Source organism: Coffea arabica, chromosome 2e (assembly GCF_036785885.1).
Source record: "Coffea arabica cultivar ET-39 chromosome 2e, Coffea Arabica ET-39 HiFi, whole genome shotgun sequence".
NCBI classification, from domain to species: domain Eukaryota; kingdom Viridiplantae; phylum Streptophyta; class Magnoliopsida; order Gentianales; family Rubiaceae; genus Coffea; species Coffea arabica.
In genome coordinates this window covers 6,889,561-6,913,350 of record NC_092313.1, presented here as the reverse complement: position 1 = coordinate 6,913,350, position 23,790 = coordinate 6,889,561, and the positions used below count along the sequence as shown (strand labels likewise).

The following is a 23,790-nucleotide window of genomic DNA, read 5'->3' as shown; positions in this document are numbered from 1 at the left end:
TTACCTTGTGTGATAGCGCTGACATTGGGAATCTAAGAAAGATTGACTTGGATAGAATTGGTCTACAGGCTCCACTCATAGACAGGTGGCTGCAATTTACCACCTCATTGTGGCAGAATTTTTTAAGTCAAAAATCTTTTGGTTCCCTACAAGACTTTACCCTGTTTATATTGCCAGTTTGAGCACCACTTTGAAAGTTTGACTGCTTAGTCGAGTATGAAAAATTCAAAATTCAACAAAATCCAACATTAAACCATTTTTCCTCTGTAGAGTCAAACCAAAGATGCTGGAGATTTTAGCCACGCAATAACTTAGGTCTATTGGATACTAATTTAGCCAACACATAAGAATTTATGTAAAAGAAATTTTGCAAACGTGGAATAGTTACTACCAACAAACTAGTAGTGGCTTGAAGCAGTGCACAAAGTTATCATTAACTATATAAACTATCAATTTTCCAAAGGTATCTCTAGCACATTGTCCACAACTGGAATACTAGAGATACAAATGGAAAACTTTCGAAAAAATGCCTACTAACCACAAAAAAAAATTGAGGCGCAAAAATACTAGAGATACAGCTCTTGCACAAAAAAAAAAAAAGAAAAGAAAAAAAGAGTTGAAGTCCACTAGTAACTGATAACAACATTGCAACCAAAACTGGAAGTTTGCAATCTCTATTCTTTATCTTGGTCACAAACTTCATAAGACTTCATGTTCAACCAGCCATCCTTGTTTTTGGATGCTTCTCCCTTTGCAGCAAAAAATTTAACAATAGCACTATGTTAGTATGATCATTGTTGTTAATTATCTCCTCAAAATAAAATCATCAAATTCTATACCTTAGACATGCTATTCATGCATCACATCTAACAAGTAGGTAGAGTTTTCAATAGTATTACCATACAAAATTATTGAATGGGGAACCTAGGAAGAGAACAAAGAACCTGAATAAATCAAATTCTGTAACTCAGTTTGTAAACATGCTATAGCTGATACTCAGTATACCTAAATGTCCAAATTAACATCTAGTAAATCTAACGTCATTTGTTGCTGCGAATTCAAAAATGATGGAGGATAGTTACAATCCATGCTTAACGTGTTTTTAGGCACTAAACCATCAGCTGCTTGAAAGGATCTTTCACACCCTTTTTCTTGAGGAAAAAACATTCGATTAACTCAAGCATTTAAATCGCTTTTTTCTTTTTTTTTTTTTCATATAACAAGAAACAATGAAAATAAGGCATAATGAGTAAGACTTATTTATGCAATTGGCATACCATTAACTTGAGATGATGAAACCTTTCTCTTCTTCTCAAAACGTCCTTTCAAACACCCATTTTCTCTTCCTTTGGTTCTTATTTGTACTAGGTTCAGAACTAAAGTCGGACTTTCATCTTTATCAGCAAAATTCTCCTTATCATGTTCATTAGAAAGCTCCCTAATAGTTTATTGCTTCTCAATGGATGCGTGCTTTTTAAAGAAATCAGTGCTCCTCCAGATTATGTTTCGGGTCTCTGCATGGCCTTGTCTCAGCGTAATAGCATCATAAGCGTATCTCATGGCATAATTAGTGAATACTAACTAATTTCCCATGCCATCCATATGAAAAATCTTCTGTCGATCATCATAACTCGGTTTCTTACATCTATGCTCCAACGTTTTAATAGATATTTTAAAGGAATCTTTACTACATTTTTTGCCTTGAATGCAGCCAATGCGTGGGTACAAAGCATTCCCATTGACCCGAATTTACTGCAACTTCAGTTGACACCCAACTTATTCACACCCAGGAACCAGAATGACCATTCATGTTTTCGCACCCCACGTAGTATGAGAAGTGACAAGGAATTCAAAAGTCGCGTCACTTGATTGCTGTTCTGCATAGGAGCACGCTAGAATATCCAGAAACTCATGTTCAACACCTTGTACAACTTATGCATGTAATGTTTAGAAGCATGTTGTAGAACTGGACTTTTAATTTGGATAGGTGGTTTACCATTCTTGCAACCAAAATTTGAATCAGCCTTAGTTTGGTACTACTGACCAAGTTTCACCTCAAATTCTAGAAAAAAAAAAAAAAATGGGAAAATGATCGGTTTCATCCTTCACATTTCACAAAAATATTCTTTTCGTCCCTCACTTTTAAAACGAAGTAATTTCGTCCTTGACATTTAAAAACTGAAGTTCTTATATCCTTGAACTCAAATTTCAATCTGAATCAAACCAATCAACCTGATTACAAATTTTGGGGGTGTAATTGGTAGATCATTTGGTTAACTAAACTTGATATTCATGTAAAATTTAATGAACCCAAAAAGAAAAAATAAAAAAATTATAACATAAAAAAGAAAGATTAATCTTTCCTACATTATCATTGTATACACTGACGGTTTTATGTACCGCCATATCATTTCAATTTAAATTTAAACACCAAATTTTATATTTATGATACACATCTAGATTCGCAAGTGGATATACTAACGGTGCATGAAAAGATTTACCCAAAAAAAACTCTACTATTCCAAGAAAAGAATGGCCTTTTATGTTATAAATTTTTTTTTTGGTTTAATAAATGTCATGTGAATATAATGAAATTGACCGAGTGATCTATCAATTCTATTTCCGAAATTTATTACTGGATTATTGAATGGTTTGATTCAGATTGAAAATTAGGTTCAGGGATGTAATAGCTTTAATTTTTAAATGTCAGGGACAAATTTGCTTCATTTTGAAAGTGAGGGACGAAAAGAATATTTTTGCGAAATATAAGGGATGAAACATGCTATTTTCCCAAAAAAAAAAATTCGTCAAAGATGTTGTTACACTGCCAATACCATTCAAGACACTATTTGTGCCCTCAATTCTAGATGTCGGTTTAAAATCAGCATTAAATGTGTCATTATTGAGAACTGTTGACCATTTTTTTCGAAGACCATGTAGTCTTTTCAACCGAGCATGATCTTCTAAACTATATATTCCTTAATCATTCTATCCCATGTTTCTTCAAGCTCCTTCTCAGTGTCACAACCATATAAGCATTTTTGAAATAAATCTTGAAAGCCTTGGTTTTGATTGATGCTTTTAAGGTATGATGGAGCATTATGTGAAACATGCCACAAGCATAATCTATGATAAGTATCTGGAAATACAACCTGGATAGCCATCATCATGGTTTGGTCTTGCTCAGTAAAGATAGTTTTAGGAGGGTTATTCCCCATTGATTCCAGAATTGCCCTGAAAGCCCACTCAAAAGAATCAACACTCTCATTGGATATAAAGACACATCCAAATATAATAGTTTGCCAATGATGATTTATCCCGATGAATGGTGCACAAATCAGATTGAATATATTTTTTAGCAAGTAGTATAAAAAATCACAACATCCCCAAAGAAGTCTAGTTTATGCGCGGCCGCCTATCCCTCCCAAAAAAAGTTTAGCATTCGTCGATCATCACCTAACTCTACATCCCAATAGAACATCCCTAACGTATTTACTCTGCTCTTGAAATTATGCACAAAACTTTGTGCATCTCTCTTCTCAATAATAGAATTTTGCCTAGTGGATATGAAATTGAAAGCTTCCTTTTTCGAGAATACAACATTAGTAACACCTCCACTTTCTTTAGCCAAATATGAATATGCATCTGTTATAGGTATTCCAAAATAGAGGTGGCAATTTGTCCCAAGTCCCAATGGGTTACCCATGCCCATGGGGACTTTGGGCGGGATGGGTACTAGAATTTGATATTGGGTTTAAAATGGGATAAATCCCAATTATACCCATTACTTGATGGAAAATTTTGGGAAATACTTGGGTGCCCATTGGGCTCAAATAGCAAGGGCTCAGTTTGGATTAACTGTTTTTGGGGAGTATTTTTCAAATATTTTATTATAGCAGTGTATATGAAAAATTTTTACTATAATTTTTTTTGAAATATTTGATATACTAATATGAATGGAATGTTTTTTGAGTTATTGTATATTACTGTAATATTGTATTTGGAAAACTTATTTTTTGAAAAAATAGCCAATCCAAACGGAGTCTTAGATTCAAAAATTATCTTTAACAATTTTTATAGTCATACCAGCGAATATAATCTAGTAGTCTTCCTAGTCATTATCCACAAGAATTTCCAGCATTTTAGTCAGTTTAGACTTGTCATCCTTGGACAATGATGAGGATAAATGTTCAACACCCTAAGTACCTTGGCCATCTTGATATATGTTGGAATATGGCTGAATATCTATCTTTTTCTTTATTTGTTAATCTAATTTTTTGTGGGAATCCTGAGTATAAAGCACTTGCATGTTTATTTCATAAAACTAAAAGAAATTTAATAAATCAAAAATATAAAAATTATATAAAAATAAAAAATGAATTAAAGGAAAAAAATATGTAGAAAATAGATTTGGGTATTGGGCGGAATCAATCTAAACCCATCCCAAAGTGATCCCGCCCAAGTTAGTCCCAAAACACATATGGGTAAGGTTGGACCCAAACCTATATGATTCGGTTCTATTTCAAACCCAAGCAAATCCCACACATCCCGCCCATTTTACCACCTCTATTCCAAAATCAAATATATGAGCCATTGTATTAGCCTTATCCTCAGTGACTACTCTTCAAGACTTGAGTAGATGTTTTTCATACTCTTTTGCCATCCCATGATTATGTTCCTTAACAAATTTAGTAACTTTCTACTGACCATCTTTGTCAACCTCAAAAGTGATCATCTTTGTCAACCTCAAAAGTGATCATGGTCTTGCAATCAATTGTAGTGTCTAATCCATTATAAGTAGGATCAGTCGTGACTTCTTGATTTTCTTTTTCAAGCTTAAGACTTTTCTTAGAACAACAATATGATTTTGATCTGATTTTTTTTGTCCCTGTATAATAGTATTGTTTTCCCCTTCGAACACTGAAACCGACTTGATGAGCATAAGCACCCTCTTTCTCTGATTGCACAACTTGGTTTCTCAATTTTTTCTGAAGTTCTTCATTTACAAATTCATCTGAGACATTATGTTCGTCATCCCTCTTACTCTTGCATTGGCACTCACTTTCTTCTTCGCTATCAATGCAAATTGTGGAATCCCCGTTGTTAAGCTGATGCTCAAAATTAGACATACCTAACCAATATTAAAATAACAACATATTAGTTATTGAAAAATCTTGGGTTGTATAGAAATGTAGTTTGACCAATTTAAAGTGACTTGGTAGGAAATCGTGAGAAATACAACCTCATTTTCGGCACCAAAAAAAAATAACTCATCAATTTATCCATCAAATTTAAGAGTTGATATTTCTTTATAATTCTCCATAGAATCAGAAGTATTTGTATGATTTATGCTCTGGATTTTAACTATCAACTTAATTTATGATGTGCTAGGACTTACTGAACATAAAATGTGGACCAATAAACATAACAAGCAAATCACAACATGGATTAGGAATGGCAACCTTGAAGTTCTGAGTTTATTTGCTAATGTGAGCGAAACGTCATGATAGTTTCAGGTTTTCTTCTTTTAGGACCATTACTTTCTCTTAGTAAAACAAAAGGAAAGGAAAAACACTCACATGATTGGAAAAAAAAAAAAACTCACATGATTATCCCTGTTTTTGAATTTTATGATAACAATCAACATATTCATTAGCAAAGGCCAATTTAATAATAATGATAGACAAAAAATCTTGAAAATCGTTTATAATGTTTCCAGACCTACATTAGATTATAACTTTCAGCTACACTCTTAAACAAAAGATCATCTAGTAATTGTCCTATATATCTTAAGTTTTTAAAAATTTACAACATGATGCTCAAAACCAACAAAAACAAGACAGTAGTCCATTATAAAAAACTTGAAGATCTAAACAATCATTAGCTTACAACTTACTTTAGATTGAGGAAGTTGTTTGACTATCTGCAATTTTTCTCCAAATAGCCAACCAATCCAAATAAACCCAAATTAATGTCTCTTCAAGAAGTGTATATGTACAACCTGCTCTTAGTAGATAAATAAACAAAATGGAATTTATAACTACGATGTTCCTTATTCCTCTCTTATCTCTTTCCAATTTTCCGCCCATTAAGTGCTTTACTTTCCCTCCCATTTTTTCCTCTAGAGAAGAAATGGAAAAGAAACCTGATTTGTTCCCTTATTTCTGTGAGACAGATGAAGTGAAAATATGGGATGACGTTAACCATGGTAAAACGGAGCACCAAGTTTTGTGAATTTTTAATATCTTATTTATACTAATGGCGTGCCAAATTTTGGATTACTCGATCTACAAGTGAAGCTGTAAACCAGGTTCGCCCAAGTTTTTGAGGTGGAGGAGCAAGTTTTGTGATTTTTTAATATCTTATCCTCATATAAGGGGACGCTGCCTACTACCCGACTCCTAGTCCCGCTGCGTACCCTCCCTTTCTAACAAGCAACGCTCATCTCTCTTTCTAGGCATTCCCTTCCCCAAGCCAAGAGAGTGTCCAGGTTTTCTCCTTCTCTAGTTGTAGGACTTGAGGAGGAAAGATATCACCTAGTGTTCTAGGGGAATGAAATTCAATACTTATACTAATGATGTGGCAAATTCTGGATCATTTGATCTACAAGTAGGACAGCAGACCGAATACATCCAAGTTTTTGCCAGCGAGCAACTCTCCTTGTTTTCTGCCATTATGTATTATTATTTTCTTTTATTGCTAGCATCTTCGTTGTTTCCTGTATCCGAAATCGGAAGGGCAGTAGTAACTCTAGTATTCTGGTCCCTTTAGCCCACAATTAAAATTTGTAAAGGATCAGCTTATTAGTGATCCTTTAGCGTGGTCTTCGCTCTCGACTCTCCGGGCCAACTGTGGGATCAATGGCAGATTAATCGCATAAACAAGAAAGTTTTACTTCGCAGTTGCCCTTCACCAAATTGAACTACAACACGCTTCCAGTGTCATCTGTTGGGTGCCATCCGTCAACTGTCCAAATTAGTTTTCATTTTCTACGTCCTGCACGTTGTCTTTTGGTGATAACTTACCCTTAAAAGTTCCCGAGTCTTTTTAAGTAATTAAACAAGTCGTCTTGATGTGTCATCAGCATTTTCCGTTTTACATGATCACATCTGGTCCTTGAGCGCTACATTTGGACAATGTCTTCAGCTGTGAAGACGACGCGCAGGCATTAAAGACTTTGTGCTGCCATGCAAGATACCTGCCATCCAGCCTTGCCAGGTCCAGGCTCCAAGAAAAAGCACAATCACAGCTAAAAATTCGAAGAAGGGGATGTTAAAGATGTCTTTATTATTCACTCAGCAATGCTTTCTATTACACGACAATATGAGTAGAAGCAGTGGTCCGCCTAGAGAACAGCAAGGCTGCATCCACTACCAGATTGACTGACAAGAAGATGTATAGGACTTGTTTTGTTCAAGAAACTGTTAGAATTGCAAAACACATTGTTTTCTTCTGGGTACAAACAAAAACATTTGTATCTTTCTAAGCAGAATTAAACTTTTAACTGCTTATGGAGAAAACATCATCAAGAAATGCTAATTGGATCAGGCTGCAAGGCTTTCTCTACAAGTTCCCTTTGCTCCTTTTGGTGCACGCTCAGGAAACCAGTAGCTGTGGCAGCAGATGGAGCACGTCCAACATACTTGATATCATCTAAATCACCTCTTCCCAATGCTTTCATGGCAGTAGCCAGTCGAAGTCCAACATGATTGTAGGCACCCATGTTCATGGGCTCTTCCTGGCACCATACGATCTCAGCATCTGATAATCACAAGCATGATATGTCAAAAGAGGTAGCATAATGAGCATGGGAGACATAATGGACCACAAATAGTCCAAAATCAACTAGAAGAGGTTCCCACTACAATATTTATGAACCACACCACACGTTCAGATCAGACAACCCACGGAATGCATTAAAGACTTGGCAAGCTTATTAAGTTTCTACTCAATTAATCAAAGGTGTGTACTTAACCTTCCTGAAAGTAAAGCTCTAATAGCTTCTTAAATTCAACCAAAAGGCACTCACTTTAAGTGTAAATTAAATAATGCAAAAGGTGAAAGTCCAATACCGTTAAGTACGCTGATGTCCAAACTTATGCTAAATTGTTCTTCCTATTCCAAAATGGAAATCCTACTTTTTGTCTTCGAGCCATGCTTTGTTATGCTCAGTATCCTTCAGTGCAATTGAAGAAATTGGCATATAAATATCAAACAAGAAGGTAAAAGAGTCCTGAAGGATTCCCACTGTGATATTGAATTTTAACCAACAAAGTGATCCCATTGCTTATTTTCATTCCTCTTGTTTAAAATAATTTTTTTTTTCACTTTTCCTCACTACAGATACCAAATCAAACTAAGACGTCCATCTTGAAATGGCCAGAAAGTATCCCCTGAAGTGAGCTTTTAGGAGAAGCAAAAGATTAATTGGAAAGAAAAACTAGCAAATCTACCGCGCGACAAAGTAGGGTTCTGCATGCTTAGACATACGAAGGCATATTTATGGCCTATACCATAACCAACCTTCATAGAGTTCTTCATAGCCAATGCTCATAATTTCCATCAAATATGAAGATAATAAAGAATCTCATAATTAGGTTAATATCAAAACACATACTTGGATATCGCTTCAATTCACGTTGAATGAGATCATAAGGGAAGGGGCAAAGTTGTTCCACCCGACATATAGCAACATCCTTCCTATTCACTTTTCTCCTCTCTTCATCAAGTTCATAATAAACCTGCAAAATTTGAAATAAAACTGAGCCCATACCCCATATTTTCTTTTAAAAAAAAAAAGAATTTATTTTACCCCAATTAAAACACAAATATAAAAATAAAGAGTTGATGCAATAAAATGATGTTAAATATCAGGAAATAGACATTGACGTTGTAAACTCCAAACAAGTATCTCTGTGTTCTCTTTCCTGCCTCAGAATGACAAGTAGATCAAGTTGAGTCAGAGAATTCTACCATATAAGGTGAACAAGATCTAAACTTACTGGGGCTAGAGGAGCCCTATCTTATCGTAAGTAGATAATATTATGGTGGAAAAAAAATAAAAATAAAGAAGCAATACACACCTTTCCTGAGCAAAGAACCAAGCGACTAATGCCCTCCTCAACTTCCTTATGGTCATTCTGGTCCTTGATGAGGCGCTTAAACCTGGTCCCTTGTTTGTCAAAACCAGGATGGCCTTGCACGTCATCAAACTCAGAAAGATTGGATTTGCAGTCTTTATGCCGAAGCAAATTCTTCGGAGACATCACAATAAGAGGCTTACGGAATTCCCTGTGGATCTGAGATGTGTAGACAATACTATGAGAAAACTAAGAGTAGTATTTCTACAGGATGAGAAAAGTTGGAACCAATTAGCTCCACTTACTTGACGCCGCAGAACATGGAAATAGTTTGCTGGTGTAGTTACATTTACCACCTGCCAATTGCATTCTTGGATCTGCTTTCTAAGGGTTGGATCCATCTCTGGGATGACAAAGGGGTTGTCATCACTCATCTGAGAACAGAATGATGGTCAAGGCCATTAAACCTACACTATAGGCTTAAAATTGGTCACAGTCAAAAGAAGTCGCAAAAATGAGAGAGAAGGGTAGAATCAATAATGGTAAAAAATGTCCAACTCCAACGCAGGCAAAATATGCCAGCAAATTGATTCAAAATGAAACATAAGGTTATGGCCACAAAAGTAGTCAAAAAGTTTCCATCAAACTCCATCTCGCCCAAAAGAAAATAAGAGGTCAATCTAAAAATAGGAAACAGATCAGAATATTTATGTACGTTCATGTGCACACCCATGTGCACGAGAGAGACAGAGAGATCCGATCCAACGGATTTAATATACAAATATACCTGAAGGAAACGCTCCAAACGTGCACTAGAATGTTCAGGGCCCTGGCCATCATAACCATGAGGCAGAAGCACAACTAGTCCTGTCTGACGAAGCCATTTGGCCTCCCCACTGCTCAAGAACTGATCAAATATCACTTGAGCTCCATTGGCAAAATCACCAAATTGGGCTTCCCACAGTACCAAAGAATTTGGGTTTTCCATGGAGTAACCCAATTCAAAGCCCAAGACACCAAATTCAGAAAGAGAGCTGCGTAAAGAAAGATTAAAGTTCAAAACTCCGCTCCACATTGCTGACACTATTCCACGAAGGAAAAACTGATAATACAAGATGCATGGATACACTCAGTTAGTATTTCAGCATAAGCATCTTTACTAACACAAAGCCCTCAGAACTTTATCTTTTGGACAATCAAAACTGGAAAGGCCAGAGATACATTTGCAGTTACCTGTTACTAACCGTAAACATTTCTTCATTCTGATTGATCATAACATGATCCAAAGGGCAATACTGTCCCCCTGTTTCTTGATCATGAACGACAGAATGTCGATGACTAAAAGTACCTCTCTCAACATCTTGACCACTAAGCCTGACATGATTTCCTTCCACCAGCAGTGTCGCAAAAGCAAGTGCCTCCCCCACTGCCCAGTCTATTCCTTCGCCTGTCTCAATCATCTTAGCACGGTCATCAAAAATTCTCTTAACTGCTCTGTGAGGTTTAAAGTTCTCTGGAAGAGTTGTGATTGCTTTGCCAACAGTCTTCAAAATCTCTGGCTTTACACTGTAGACCAGTATAAAAATGAGCCACAACATATAAAATTCTGAAACTTAAATAACTAGCTTTCAAGAAACATATCATACCCAGTGTTTCGGATACGTGAAAGCTGCCCAGGAGACTTGAACCCCATCCAGTAAGCGGAAAGCCAGTCCCTCCTTTGGGGGATATAATCTTTGCTGGCCACAAATTCTTCATTAAGAATTGAAAGAACTTTGTTATTTATCCTATCAATGCCCTCTTTAGACAGCTGACCAGATTCTAAAAGTTTCTTTTGGTAAATCTCCATGGCTGAAGGATGATTTCGGATTACCTATTGGTATCATTCAATTATAGAAAACATGAGTAGACCAGGATAGCACATAAACAACTGATAGATTAGTCAAGAAGAATACTCAAAAGATGGAACTTAAAAGCAGTTATCCAAAGAAAGATAAATTTAGAAACACTGCATCATTAATTCAATCATACGAGTTATATGAACAACATAGGGAAAGAGACAACCTTGTACATTTGGGGCTGGGTAAAAGATGGCTCATCAATCTCATTATGACCAAATCGGCGGTAACAAACAATGTCAACCACAACATCCGAATGGAATGTCTGACGCCACTCTGCTGCAAGCTCACAGACATGGACCACAGCCTCCACATCATCACCGTTGACATGGAAAATTGGGGCATTCAGTGCTTTAGCAACATCAGTACAATACTGAGAAGATCTTCCTGACTTGGGATCAGTAGTGAAGGCTACTTGATTGTTAACCACAATGTGTATAGTTCCACCAGTAGTGTAATTAGGAAGAGCGCTAAGATGCAGGGTCTCATAAACAACTCCTTGTCCTGCAAAGCTACCATCCCCATGAATTAAGACACCCATGTTTCTTGTTCTAGTGACGTCATTAGAATAATACTGTTTTGCTCTAGTTTTCCCAACTACAACAGGATCTACTGCTTCCAGGTGACTGGGGTTTGCCACAAGAGACAAATGAATTCTCTTTCCACCCCTAGTTGGCCGGTCATAAGAAGTTCCCAGGTGATACTTTACATCACCAGTTCCTGTATACAAGCCAACTTCATCTGAAGGTTTAGTACCACCACTGAACTCGCTAAATATCTGGCGCAAAGGCTTCCGAACAACATTACCCAACACGTTAAGTCTCCCTCTGTGTGACATTCCAATCACTATGCTCTCGACTCCCAGATCTGCAGACCTATCAAACATTTCCTTCATTCCTGGGATCAAGGTTTCAGCCCCTTCAAGCCCAAACCTCTTTGCAGCAGTCCACTTAGTGGCCAAGAAATTCTCAAACTGAGAACTCCACATGAGGCGATCAAGAATAACCTCACGCCGCTCACGGCTGTACTCCATTGGTGTGGGAGTCTCAATCCGGTCCCTTAACCAATTACACTGTTCACGATCAGCAATGTGCATATACTCATAGCCAATAGCACCACAGTAAGCCTGTTCAAGCCGTGTCAATATCGCTCTCAAGGTTTGCACAGGTCGGTTCTCTGACAAAAATCCTGACATCCTCCACACGCCAATGAAGAACTCGCGATCAAGATCAGCTTCAGAGAAACCATAAAGTGCAGGATCCAGATCATCTGGAATTTCCCTCTGTTCCAAGCCCAATGGGTCCAACTTAGCTTTCATGTGACCATACACCTGGTATGCTCTAACAAGCAGCAACAGTCGCATACTCTCTTGAATCGTTTGACCAGAAATTCCAGGTGAAGTGGCAGCTTGGCCAACAAAGTTCCTAAAGAAGTTGTCCCATGACTCATCAACACTATTAGGATCTTGCTCCCAGGCCCGCTGAAGCTCCTCAAGATAAACACTGCTTGTCCCATCTAGGAAACTGTCAGTTAGCTTAGACAGCGGAACAGGACGTGGGACAGGTGCAGATTGCGCCTTTGATCTAGAAACTGTGGTATGAAAATATCGATTTTGTAATGGAACTACGCGTGTTCTGGATACATATGAACCACCTCTCTGCGACAAAGTCCTTCTGATGGCAAGTTTTGCCACATTTGACCCAGCTCGAAACCATGCCATTCCTCTCAACTCAAATTTCCAAATCAGATGAGATTATTCCACAAAGTTTAGGAGCCAAACTTAAACGTCGTGAACCAAATTTAAGACCTAAAACACATCTTTCAATTTCGAACCAAACCTATTGAACCAATAGAAAGGAAAAACAAAAAGTTCAAAAAGCACGATTACGTTAACAATTAGCAGACAACAATAACAAATAATTCAAGATCAAATCAGATCATATCGGACGAAAATTACAATAGGAAAATTTCTAACATTTTCCGAGAAGTGATTAAAAATGAATTTATACACGTATAAATTTGTGTTGTGTATGCAAATCTACAATAATGAACATAGAAATGTGTAAATACTCGAGAAATTTGGAAAGAGAAGCACACCGTGGAGAGATATTGAAGAGAAGTCGACGGTTCAGAGCAACCCTAGCGAAATCGGAATTGAGAGTTTTAATGACTTTCCTCTTTTCCCTTTTCAGGTATAAATATACGAGGAAGAGAGACAACTAGACAAGTCGCATTTCTGTTTCAGCGGCTATACTAAGCCATTTCCAATTCCCATCTTCTCGAAGCAATTTTCTCCAAGATATGTGCTTTACTTTATTTATTTTTTCGCCCCTTCCTCTCCCTTGTGGGTCCTACTCTTGGTTTACTTTCACGCAGAGTAAACACATATTCTTAATCTTAGATAAAGAAAAAACGACTTGTTTTCAAATGAATAAAGTAATAATACAATTAAATAACAATCAAGATTAAAAAGAAAAATACCTTTTTTTAAAATCAGCAAAAGACAAAATGGTTGTGCAAATTAAGAAAAAAAATTAAGTTGTTTTTATGTAAACTAATGCAAGTTTTTTTTTGGGCGAACAAACAAAAAATAAAATGGAAATTATTGAAAGTAGAAGCAATTAGAGGTTTATTAACTTAAATAGTGATCTTTAGTAAATTTTTACTTCTCCAAGAGTAAAATTCGAAAACCAAAAATGACACAAAATTTTTTAACACCAAACTCTGTTCTTTGCTTTATATATAGAAAGATATAGACTAGTAATTACAATTACTAATAGATTTGATTGAAGATTGTATCGTCTATTGGAGTTTCCAATTACTGAATTTAACTACTTTAGATTTCTTTTATAGATGTAGTCTCGAGTCTCAAGACTCGTACTATTTTTGATAGCGAGAAAGTCTGCATAGAAATTTTTAATAATTTGACAAAAAATTGTGAGAGCAAAAACGGAGCAAACGAACCTCTCTATTTCAATCCGATTGAAGTATTTTTTTTTTTTTTTTGGAAAATGACCTATTTCATCCCTCACATTTCACAAAAATATTCTTTTCGTCCCTTATTTTTAAAATGAAACAATTTCGTCCCTGACATTTAAAAATTAAAGCTATTTCATCCTTGAATCCAATTTTCAATCTGAATCAAATCACCTATCAACCCGATTACAAATTTTGAAGGTATAATTGGTAGATCACTTGGTTAACTCAACTTGAATATAACTCAACTTGAATTCCTACATTGTCATTGTATACACTGATGGTTTTATGTACTTACCATATCATTTCAATTTAAATTTAAACACCAAATTTTGTATTTATGATACACATCTAGACTCGCAAACGAATATACTAACGATGCATGAAAAGATTTATCCAAAAGAAAAACCCGACTATTCCAAGACAAATAATGGCCTTTATGTTATAATGTTTATTTTTTTGGTTTGATAAATGTCATGTGAATATGATGAAATTGACCGAGTGACCTATCAATTCTATCTCCGAAATTTATTACTGGGTTATTGGATGGTTTGATTCAAATTGAAAATTAGGTTCAGGGATGTAATAGCTTTAATTTTTAAATGTCAGGGATGAAATTGCTTCATTTTAAAAGTAAGGGATGAAAAGAACATTTTTGTGAAATGTGAGGGATGAAACAGGTCATTTTCCTTTTTTTTTTTTTATAATTGTATGCTTCTATAGTTCTATTCATGTGTTTGCAGTTGCTTGTTGTATGGTTTGGTCTGTGAATAGAAGTAAGCGGGAAAGTGAATATTTCTTTCTTGCATCTCCTAATTATAAGAAAATTTTGGGAGAAAATGGGTGCCTTTTAGTAGTCAATGAAACGTTTACTATTACTTCTATCGTGAAAAAGGAAAGTTGCTAAGAGTTTAACTTATGAGGGAAAGCGCCCAGAATTTTGATAGTTTTCTTTCTATATATGCCCTCTAGCTTGACGGGAAAACTGTTTTTTAGAGTAGCACCGTGATGGAAACTGTTTTTGGGTACCATCTTAATGACGAAATCTTTTGTATTGATCACATTAATGGAAACCTTCAGATTATTTCTTTTCTCAAAATGTTAAACCTATATTATACCGCAAAAATTTCCGGAAGTTCATTCTTTAGCTTTTATTGTATTCCATCCTCACAAAACCGGTGAAATTTTTCCCTCTGAATTGTTATCGCCTCCAATTCGCCTCTAGCTCTCAAAGAAGAAAAATACTTCCAAGTTCTTCGTCATGGAAAATCCTTCTACCGAACCGGTAAATCGCTGTGTTTTTTTTTCTTGGGTTCTCTAATCGTAATCTTTTTAGCCTTTATGGTGTTATATTACTTTGTTTACTTTGACGTTCTTTTAAGTTCATGATTTATTTTGATCGTTGTGTTGTGAATCTATGCTGTTGCATGTTTATTTTTAGATGAATAAAAATATCAATTTCACAGTGTAAAAAGCTTTGGTGCTTCTTTTAAATTGTAATTTTCAGTTTGTTGACCAAAAAAAAAAAGTCCTTGTCAAGACGAAGATTGTGACACAACTACTTGTTTTGTAGATCTCTTTTGGTACCAATTGGGTAAAATCACATTCAATTCCGTCGTCAAAATATATGCATCAAGAAGAATAAAAACAAACCAAACCTGCTTTATTATGTTTTGACCCAATAACTTTTTGATGTATTATTACAGACTATCTTGCTGAAGATAAATATCAATTGCTGTGAGTATTGCCCCGGGAGACTGGAGAGGGCACTGCTAACAATCGATGGTAATATAGCATATATTCATGTTAGATCACATGCTGTTTCTTGTGTAATTCATTTTTTGATGCTATTTTTTCTTCCTCGTGCTTCTTGTTTCCGTTTTTGTTTCCCGCTTTGTCACTAGGTGTTCTTTCAGTTGCCGTATACCGCGAAAAAAACTTGGTCGCTGTTAAAGGCAAAGTAGACCCGAACAAACTGATTGCTTCCATTAAAGCATGGGGAAAAACTGCAAAATTCTTAGGCTATGATGGAGGTCCGATGAATTTCAATAACCATGCCGATAAGGAGAAGCCCCAGAGCTCAAAGCCCGTCAGGGATAAGTGCCCTGAACACAAAAATTTTCCCAAAAATGGGAAGGAAAGAAATCGTGGCTATCCAAAAGATGAGAGTCGTAAGAAGGAAGAGAGTAGTCATGAGCCTGAAGCTTATGTAGCACCCCAAATTGACCGAGAAGTATGCAGGGATCCTTACTGCAAACTCCATAAGAGCAGACCAATCTTTCATAACAAGGTGCCCTCAATCAACTGTGCTGATCATCCTCACCACACTGGCGGTTTTTTCCCTAGAGGTGGAAGTGGAAGTCATTTTCTTAACCATGGCAACGCTTCTCCATATGATTACCCAAGGATGGCGCCGCCGCATCCAATGATGGAGCAACCTGGATATGGTTTCTACTCTGGGAGCTATTATGGGCCAAGATTTGATGACTACTCTTACCATGATGATGCCCCATATCCTAGGCACTGGCCCTATATGTGAGTGAGGTTCAGGAGAATGGAGGTTTCCAGTTCTTGACTACTTCATTTCTTGAAATTTTTCTAAAATGAGTTTGATTCATAGTTTACTTAGGTTCTTTCGTTTGCTGTGCCAGTATCTATTCCAGAGCTGTTACTATGACAGCATACTGGCAGATTATTCTAGTTGATAAGTTGCACTTTGTGTGGCAATAGGTGGTGGAATCTGGATGTTCATCTGGACAAATTTATGTTTTCCTTGTCATCTTATGAAGCAACTGTCATTTTGTGTGGATTCATTTTTCTTTTGCTTTTCTACTTTAATGCTACTTAGAGACCTTGAATGACCAGCAAATTACATGGATGAAGTATTTATGCTTAATACTTTCATAAAAGAATGGCAACTCAGCAAAACCTCGGAAAGCGGAATTTTTAGCCACTGTCCCATGTCCCACATGAAACACAAACCAGAATGCTGTTGTTGCCCAATTTAACATTCAGACATCAATTCCTCACTTTAGTTTAGTCAGCTGCTTTGGGTACCAAAAGACGTGGCAAATTCAACGAATTTGCATATTCGCCCCACTTCCATCAAGAATTAGCAATTTGCCTTGGCTTTAGACTAAAAATTAACTCTTTACTCCCTAATTTATGTTTCTACATCAAATACTGAAGAGTTCCTCAATAAAAATCTCAAGGAAGACAATGAAATCTCAAGATTAAGAACACTACTAAGGAAAAACCATTACTAGGTTACAAGAATGGTCAGAAGAATAGTTTGGTATCAAATTACATATAAAAGTAGTATATAACTTTCAACAGATATGGCACCTCCTAGTAGAGCTGAACAAAGAAATGCGAAGGCAACTGATTATTTTTCACTAGTTTCAGCAGCAAATTATTTTACAACTTCAAGAGAGCACTTGATAAAGCCTTGTCTGGATACATATTTTGTCCGATCATGATCCACAGCAAGCTGATGTCTGAGCAGCTGGACCACTTGCAGCTGGCTGATCTGTTTGGTTAATCCTGATTGCTTGAGGCTGCGATCACCAACAATGAAAAAGACAATTATGAGATGCTAAAACTCTAAGGAGATTTGGAACTAAATCTGCTGGCATCTATAAATCACCAAGCACTAAAAACAAAGGATTAAATTATGTACCTCAATCTTAGAATCTGAATCTGAAAGCCTTTGCTTTATGTCTTTTGCTATTGAAAAGAAAACTTCCTCCACATTCATGTTCGTCTTTGCACTCTGCAATTTATATTCCAAAAGCTAAGAAAACTAATGATGTAGACGAAGGCTAAAGATGAGATGCACCTCGACTTACTGTTTCAAAGAACTTGATTCCATACTCATCAGCAAGAGCTTGCCCCTTCGAGGTTGGAACGGCCTATGGGGGTTACACTTCAGTATTAATTAATTTCAAAAGCACATTTCAAACTTAATGAAGGAATTGATCTTAGTGAGAAAAGATTACACTATGTAATCCATGCAACCAACTTGTTTAAAAAATATTAAAGAGGCAAAATCTGATTAGGAGCAGCTTACAACAACGACTACCTACCCTTTTGCTTTCATCCATGTCAGCCTTGTTTCCAACCAATATTTTGTTTACATTATCTGAAGCATGTTGCTCAATGTTGCGAATCCAATTTCTGATATCTGAAAGGATCAAAGAAAATGTAATTGGAGTAATCTAGCCAAGCCTAATTCTACGGAAGGAACTATGCTCCATAAAGGAAGAATGTAGCAAATGCAAAATTCAGCTAGAATTTGATGACATGTTTAAATAGCTGTTCACAAAGGAAGAGAAGTAGATAAGCATTGGCAAAATAACACAAGTTGGCAACGAAGAACCAGAAAGAAGTTCAAGAATTCTAAAAATGAAATAGAAAAGAAACATAAAGAAGTTGCAGCCACTAAAAATCAGACAACAAGAAGTTGAAAAAAGGTTAATAAACTTACTGTTGAAAGAAGACTCATCAGTTACATCATAAACTAGCAAAATGCCCATAGCTCCACGGTAGTAAGCTGCACAATTAAAGATATGGGTAATTGACATTGAGAGTATGAAGCATCAGAAACTGCAGACAATTCAAAAGCCACTTGTTGCTTAAATAGCCTGAGCAAGGTGAAGATCAACCAGACTACCAGAGTAGTACATGCTGCAGCCAGAAGAAATAGATTTGCACTTTTATGGGCAAAAGTACATTACTAAAGAACTTGGAGTTCACCTAAGACTGTTACTTATGAATAGCCTTTTAAAACAAGATGGCCATACCGCCTATGTGCCTCAATCGCTGCCAGGCTGGATATAAAGATAGTAAACTTAAACTAATAACTTCAATGCCTGCTTATTTGGGTTGAAAACAAAAAGGATAAAGGAAGCAACACGAAATGCAATGCATAATGTCTACCAAAGTCCTAAGTATGTTTAAAATGAGGAGCTCTTACTGGCACTCAACAGGTAAAAATCGAAAAATGTGACACACCTGTTGTTATTGTCCGAAACCGCTCCTGACCAGCTGTGTCCCATATTTGTAACTTGATACGCTTTCCCTCAAGCTCAATGGTTCTTATTTTGAAGTCAATGCTGCCAAAGAAGATAAAACTGTAGAATCAGAGGATGAAGGGATCAAAACAATAGCAAGGATCCTAAACTGATTCACTTTGGGCTTCTCATAGTTTGGAGTGTCCAGTTCAATTACTCCTTCAGACTAATAGTTCTTTTACAGGTGGCTTGGCCTAAAAACAAGTGCACGAAGAAATTATCCAGAGAAACCTATTAACATGTAGTGCACACCAAGATAAATCTTGAATATCTTATAGATTTTCATCTGTACATGATCACATGTTGGATCTATCGAACCACTTGGCCAAATAACTTTAAGTTGAGAGGGGCAAAACTGCTATTTTGATACCCTGATAAATAGGCCCGAGGCAAACCTGCCAATCATGTGATTGAAAATTCATAATGGTATTAGAGACCCTAATTCTAAAAAAGCAGAATACGCAATTCAGTGATACTTTTTCTCGAAGAGTCAGTGAACTTTCAGTGTTGGCCAATAGCGATTGACCTCTTCATCATTCATGTTTAATTGTTTCTTCATGAAAAAATTAACTATATGGAGTGTCATGTTTAAAACAGCCAACACAAAAAAGAAAGATGAACTTAGAATACCAACCCAATAGTGGTGATGAAACTTGTTGTAAAGGAACCATCTGAGAACCGCAAAAGAAGACAACTTTTCCCCACTCCTACAATCATTACAATATAAAACATCAAACCTTTAGTAATAGTTTTACAATTGGTTAAAAAATCAACTTTTGAGAATTCAACTAGGCAACTTGAAAATAGCAAGCCTCAGCAAGGTTGAAAATAGTAATGGAACAGGACATCCATCATTCTATTCCAAGAAAGCCACAACTCAAATATTAGAGAAGAGAGACTATATATAAGATGCCTGAAGAAAAGAAGATGAATAAAGCAAAGTATGGAGAGCTAGTGGAAGCTCCAATGAACAACAGAGAATTGATTATGATACTAGAAAGCACCAATAAACCGACTTTTGAGCATTCAAAGATGAAACACAAGGCTGGGTAAGGATGATAACAGTAATGAAATAGGACTTTCATCATCCTATTCCAAGAACGCTATCAGGCGTTCAGAATTCAAAATTGGGGAAGAGGAACCATTTATAGGGTGCCCAAGACACTACGTCTCAATGGAGAGTAAGTCAAAGTTTAAACATAGATTTCATTGTCAAGACAATGTTGATTAGGTTTTACATGAAAACATAAAACAAAAATGGGGCTTCATCAAATCCTGGAGAAACCCCAGCATAATTCAAGTTCAGAGAACAAAGAGCAAGTAATAGGAAATACAGAATGGTCTGTTAATTGGAATTGTAAATATCCAAGCATTTCTCTGTTGCTAAATGAGAAGTTAGCTTAGATTCCTTCGGGTGGTAAAGTGTAAAGCCACCAGAGACCCATGACATTTGTCCTGGTTTCAGTCGCAACACCTATTCCCTGTACCCTAATTTTTCCCTTTTTGAAAAGAGAAAACTCTACCAGGCCCCAAACTCCCAACATATTGAATCATCAATAGAACATAGAATGGTGAAAAGCATATCGCTGTTAGAAAAATCCATATAACAAGCACTCTCAAAAAACGAAATATCGAATACCAACTTTAAACAACAATTCATATAGACAATCAAATTCACTCTAATACGATCCCATTAGGAAAGAATTAAATTTGACATGAGTGTGGGAAGGAAAGGAGGAAGAAGAAAAACCAACCGCTGTCGCCAATGAGAAGCAATTTGATAAGATAATCATAATCAGCTCTTGCCCTTGTTGGTGGAGCTGCCATTGTCTTCTTCCAGTAGTATATATCTTTTTAAATTAATAACCAATTCTTCAAAACCCTACACCAAAAAAGATATGTAAAACTTCCGTTCCTGCAATAGTGCAATCACATTGATATTCTACATCAGCGAACACATAATAAACACCTTCACAGTGTGAAGTTGTGAGTGACTATTGGAAAATAATGAGAATTGATAAGTTCAATATCAAATTTAAAAGAAATTATGGGCTGAAAAGAGAGAAGGAAAATAAAACAGAGAAAGTCACACACACGAGGAGGGGTAACCAATACGGTGGATTTGAGAGGCGCGAGTTAGCACGACGACGACGAGGTGAGAAAAAAAATAAAATTTAGGAAAAAAGAGAAAAAATAATCTAGCGAAGAGATTACCGGTGGAAAAATGGAGCAGGAAGAAAATGAGAGAGGAGGGAGATCTCTCTCCGAAAGGGTGGGCGACTTCAGTTCTGTTTTCGGTTTCTCTCTCCGCGTATAGTACTTGTATCAGTATCAGGTACTTATCTACGTGTACGTTTTTACGAGAGAAATGTCTTTTGTGTTATTTTTCGTTAATCATACTTTCACTATAATTTTAATCATATAATTTTTATTTATTAGATTATCTAATAAAACAAATTGCAAGAGTGCGAATGATAAAAAATGGATTGCAAATAATATTTTCTAAATTTTTGAGATCCTTGTTTGTAACTTTAGTAATATATATATATATATATATATATATATATATATTGTAGCTTCATGATTGTGTGAGATAAGAAATTGATTGAAAATGCAACAAATAATTTTAAAATTATTTCACGAAAACTCATAATCCAAATGGGCTATATTGACTGCCGATCTGTTATGGACATTGTCATGTGTATGTATTAAATAAAATATTTTTAATTCCCAACATAGGAGAATTTTTGTAGAAAAATAATATTAGACATTCTTAGGGAGTATAATTTCTAAATTTTTTGATATTTTTTTGGGAAATATAACTTTCTCATCCAACATTTCTAACCAAAATTTACATAGCAGCCTGGAATCGTAAAACTGAGGTCCTTCCCAATTTTTTCTTTTCTAAATAAAGGTGTGCTTCTACAATTTTTTTTTCTTTTTCTTTTTATTAAAGTATGGTGGAGCACCCACTATCCAGAGTATACTAGTGCGAATGTTGCCACTCACGAACAGAGGTGCTATCAAGTCAAGTCAAATTCGAGTAGCACTATGTTCAATCTCAAATTTGATCACTATTCGAACTCGAATGAATATATAAATTTGAGTTTGAACTCGACTCGACATAATAATGAAAATTAAACTCGAACTCGACTCATTTGAGTTCGACTAAATTGCAAGCCTTATTAAGATCGAACAACTTGAGTTCAAACTCGAGTTTTTCTTTACTGAATATAACTTCATGTAAATTTATTAAAATACGAACTCATAATAAATTTCATAATTAAAATATATAATATATATAAATAATATAAATACTTGATTAAACTCGTCAGGTACTCGAATAATTACTACTTATACTCGAATTCAACTCGTTACATGAAACGAGTAACTCGAACCCGGTTAAATCGAATTTGAGCCAAACTTTTAGCTTGCGAACGGCTTGGTTAGCCCACATTCCTGCTCACGAAATTAATTGTGGTGTAATTGAAGATATGCCAAAAACTGGAAAAAGGAAAAACCCTTATGTTCTCTCTCTCTCTCTTTTGTTTTTTTGTTGACGCAACCCTTATGTTCTATCGATAATATTAGGTGACGACGACTTAGACAGGAAGTAATTTTTTTATTATTGACGAAAATGACAAATTAGCTTAGTCAAAAAGATACTTCGAAGAAAATGAAACTCAAAAAAGTAACCTAGTCACTAGTCAGTCAAGCACTGCAGCTTGTAAGCCGGGCATGATGTGATATAATTAGAACAATTACGTAAGCAAAGTTTAGCTTCAACTTCAAGTGCGTCTTAGTCTCCTTCTATCGTATGATCATGCAACAATTTATGGTGCGGAGAACCTCGAATTGTCACTTCCATTTCTCAATTTTGGTATAGAGGTGCATTTATACTTTTCAAAATCAGTTTTTAACAATTGACTTCAAACACTTGCAAACTTGTAGTCTTAAAAACAAGAGTTCAAATCAAAGACCAATGGAGCTCCTTGAAACGTGAAAGTTTGTGCTTGTGAAGATTTTTTTTTCTTTTTTGGTTCCTAATTCAAAGCTTATTTATCCCATGACTGTCTTGGGAGAATAATATGCATACCATGGCTCTAATTTCCGTAAGCAGCATTACTAGTGACTTGCTTAAAAGGATTGATCAATTTTTGTCAAGGCGGGGGACCAAAGTGCAAGGAGACCACTAAGATGGGAAGTCGTCTTAGGTAGATTCCATAAAATGCCATATGTCCCCCTTAAGCTTAATAAATGACTCGAGGAAATGAGAGAAAAAGCTATGCTATGGGAAGCATATGCTTGGAAGATGCTCTTCCCACCATCTCTACAAAAAGCCATTCACGTACCTAGGCTTCTTCCCTCTTCTCATTTTGAGAGCTTCCATCCCATTGATGTTAATGCTGCTGCATTTTCCTCATACTCTAAGCCGTAGCTGTGCCTTTTTTCTTTTAGATTTAATGGGATCTGAAGGTCAGAAAGCTGGTGAAGATGGTAGCAGCGGCCGGGGAAGTGGTGGTGATGGTAGCATTTGCATCGATGAAGATGGCTAAGGAAATCGACCATCTGGATTAAAAGTCGTAATGGTAAACTCACCATTAGGGCAACTAAAACCTTTGGCAGTTTCTCTCTTCTTAAATTTTTCACCTGGCTAAAAGAAGAATAGGTGTTTTTGTTTTTCCGCTGCTAATTGTTACTTGTTAAACCCCTCTTGACGGCATAAAAACTAGAAACCATTATTGGTGGTTATGCATCCTGGTC

At 36.1% G+C, this 23,790-nt stretch overlaps 3 protein-coding genes across 4 annotated transcripts; 1 reads left to right on the top strand and 2 right to left on the bottom strand.

Moving 5' to 3' along the window:
• Nucleotides 1-7,270: 7,270 nt before the first annotated feature.
• Nucleotides 7,271-13,258, bottom strand: LOC113730533 (uncharacterized). Its single transcript, XM_027255263.2, has 9 exons — nt 13,076-13,258; nt 11,145-12,816; nt 10,727-10,953; nt 10,314-10,646; nt 9,868-10,114; nt 9,386-9,514; nt 9,084-9,299; nt 8,618-8,741; nt 7,271-7,761 (listed from the first exon to the last, which is right to left on the bottom strand). Exons 2-9 carry the CDS (start codon nt 12,696-12,698, stop codon nt 7,526-7,528), a joined length of 3,066 nt encoding a protein of 1,021 aa, XP_027111064.2. The 5' UTR covers nt 12,699-12,816; nt 13,076-13,258; the 3' UTR covers nt 7,271-7,525.
• Nucleotides 13,259-14,960: 1,702 nt separating this feature from the next.
• LOC113729568 (uncharacterized) lies at nt 14,961-16,763 on the top strand. Its single transcript, XM_027253844.2, has 3 exons — nt 14,961-15,239; nt 15,661-15,739; nt 15,859-16,763. The coding sequence occupies exons 1-3, from the start codon at nt 15,216-15,218 to the stop codon at nt 16,491-16,493; spliced, it is 738 nt and encodes a 245-aa protein (XP_027109645.2). The 5' UTR covers nt 14,961-15,215; the 3' UTR covers nt 16,494-16,763.
• Nucleotides 16,764-17,174: 411 nt separating this feature from the next.
• On the bottom strand, nt 17,175-21,363 carry LOC113730532 (ras-related protein RABE1c). 2 transcript variants are annotated; one of them, XM_027255261.2, is made up of 9 exons: nt 21,241-21,363; nt 20,781-20,908; nt 19,661-19,733; nt 18,968-19,068; nt 18,441-18,506; nt 18,040-18,137; nt 17,803-17,865; nt 17,634-17,726; nt 17,175-17,511 (listed from the first exon to the last, which is right to left on the bottom strand). In XM_027255261.2, exons 2-9 carry the CDS (start codon nt 20,851-20,853, stop codon nt 17,428-17,430), a joined length of 651 nt encoding a protein of 216 aa, XP_027111062.1. In that variant the 5' UTR covers nt 20,854-20,908; nt 21,241-21,363; the 3' UTR covers nt 17,175-17,427. The 2 variants fall into 2 exon arrangements, with proteins under 2 accessions (XP_027111062.1, XP_071934636.1); XM_072078535.1 differs by lacking the exon at nt 21,241-21,363 and adding an exon at nt 21,123-21,225.
• Between the last annotated feature and the right edge of the window lie 2,427 nt (nt 21,364-23,790).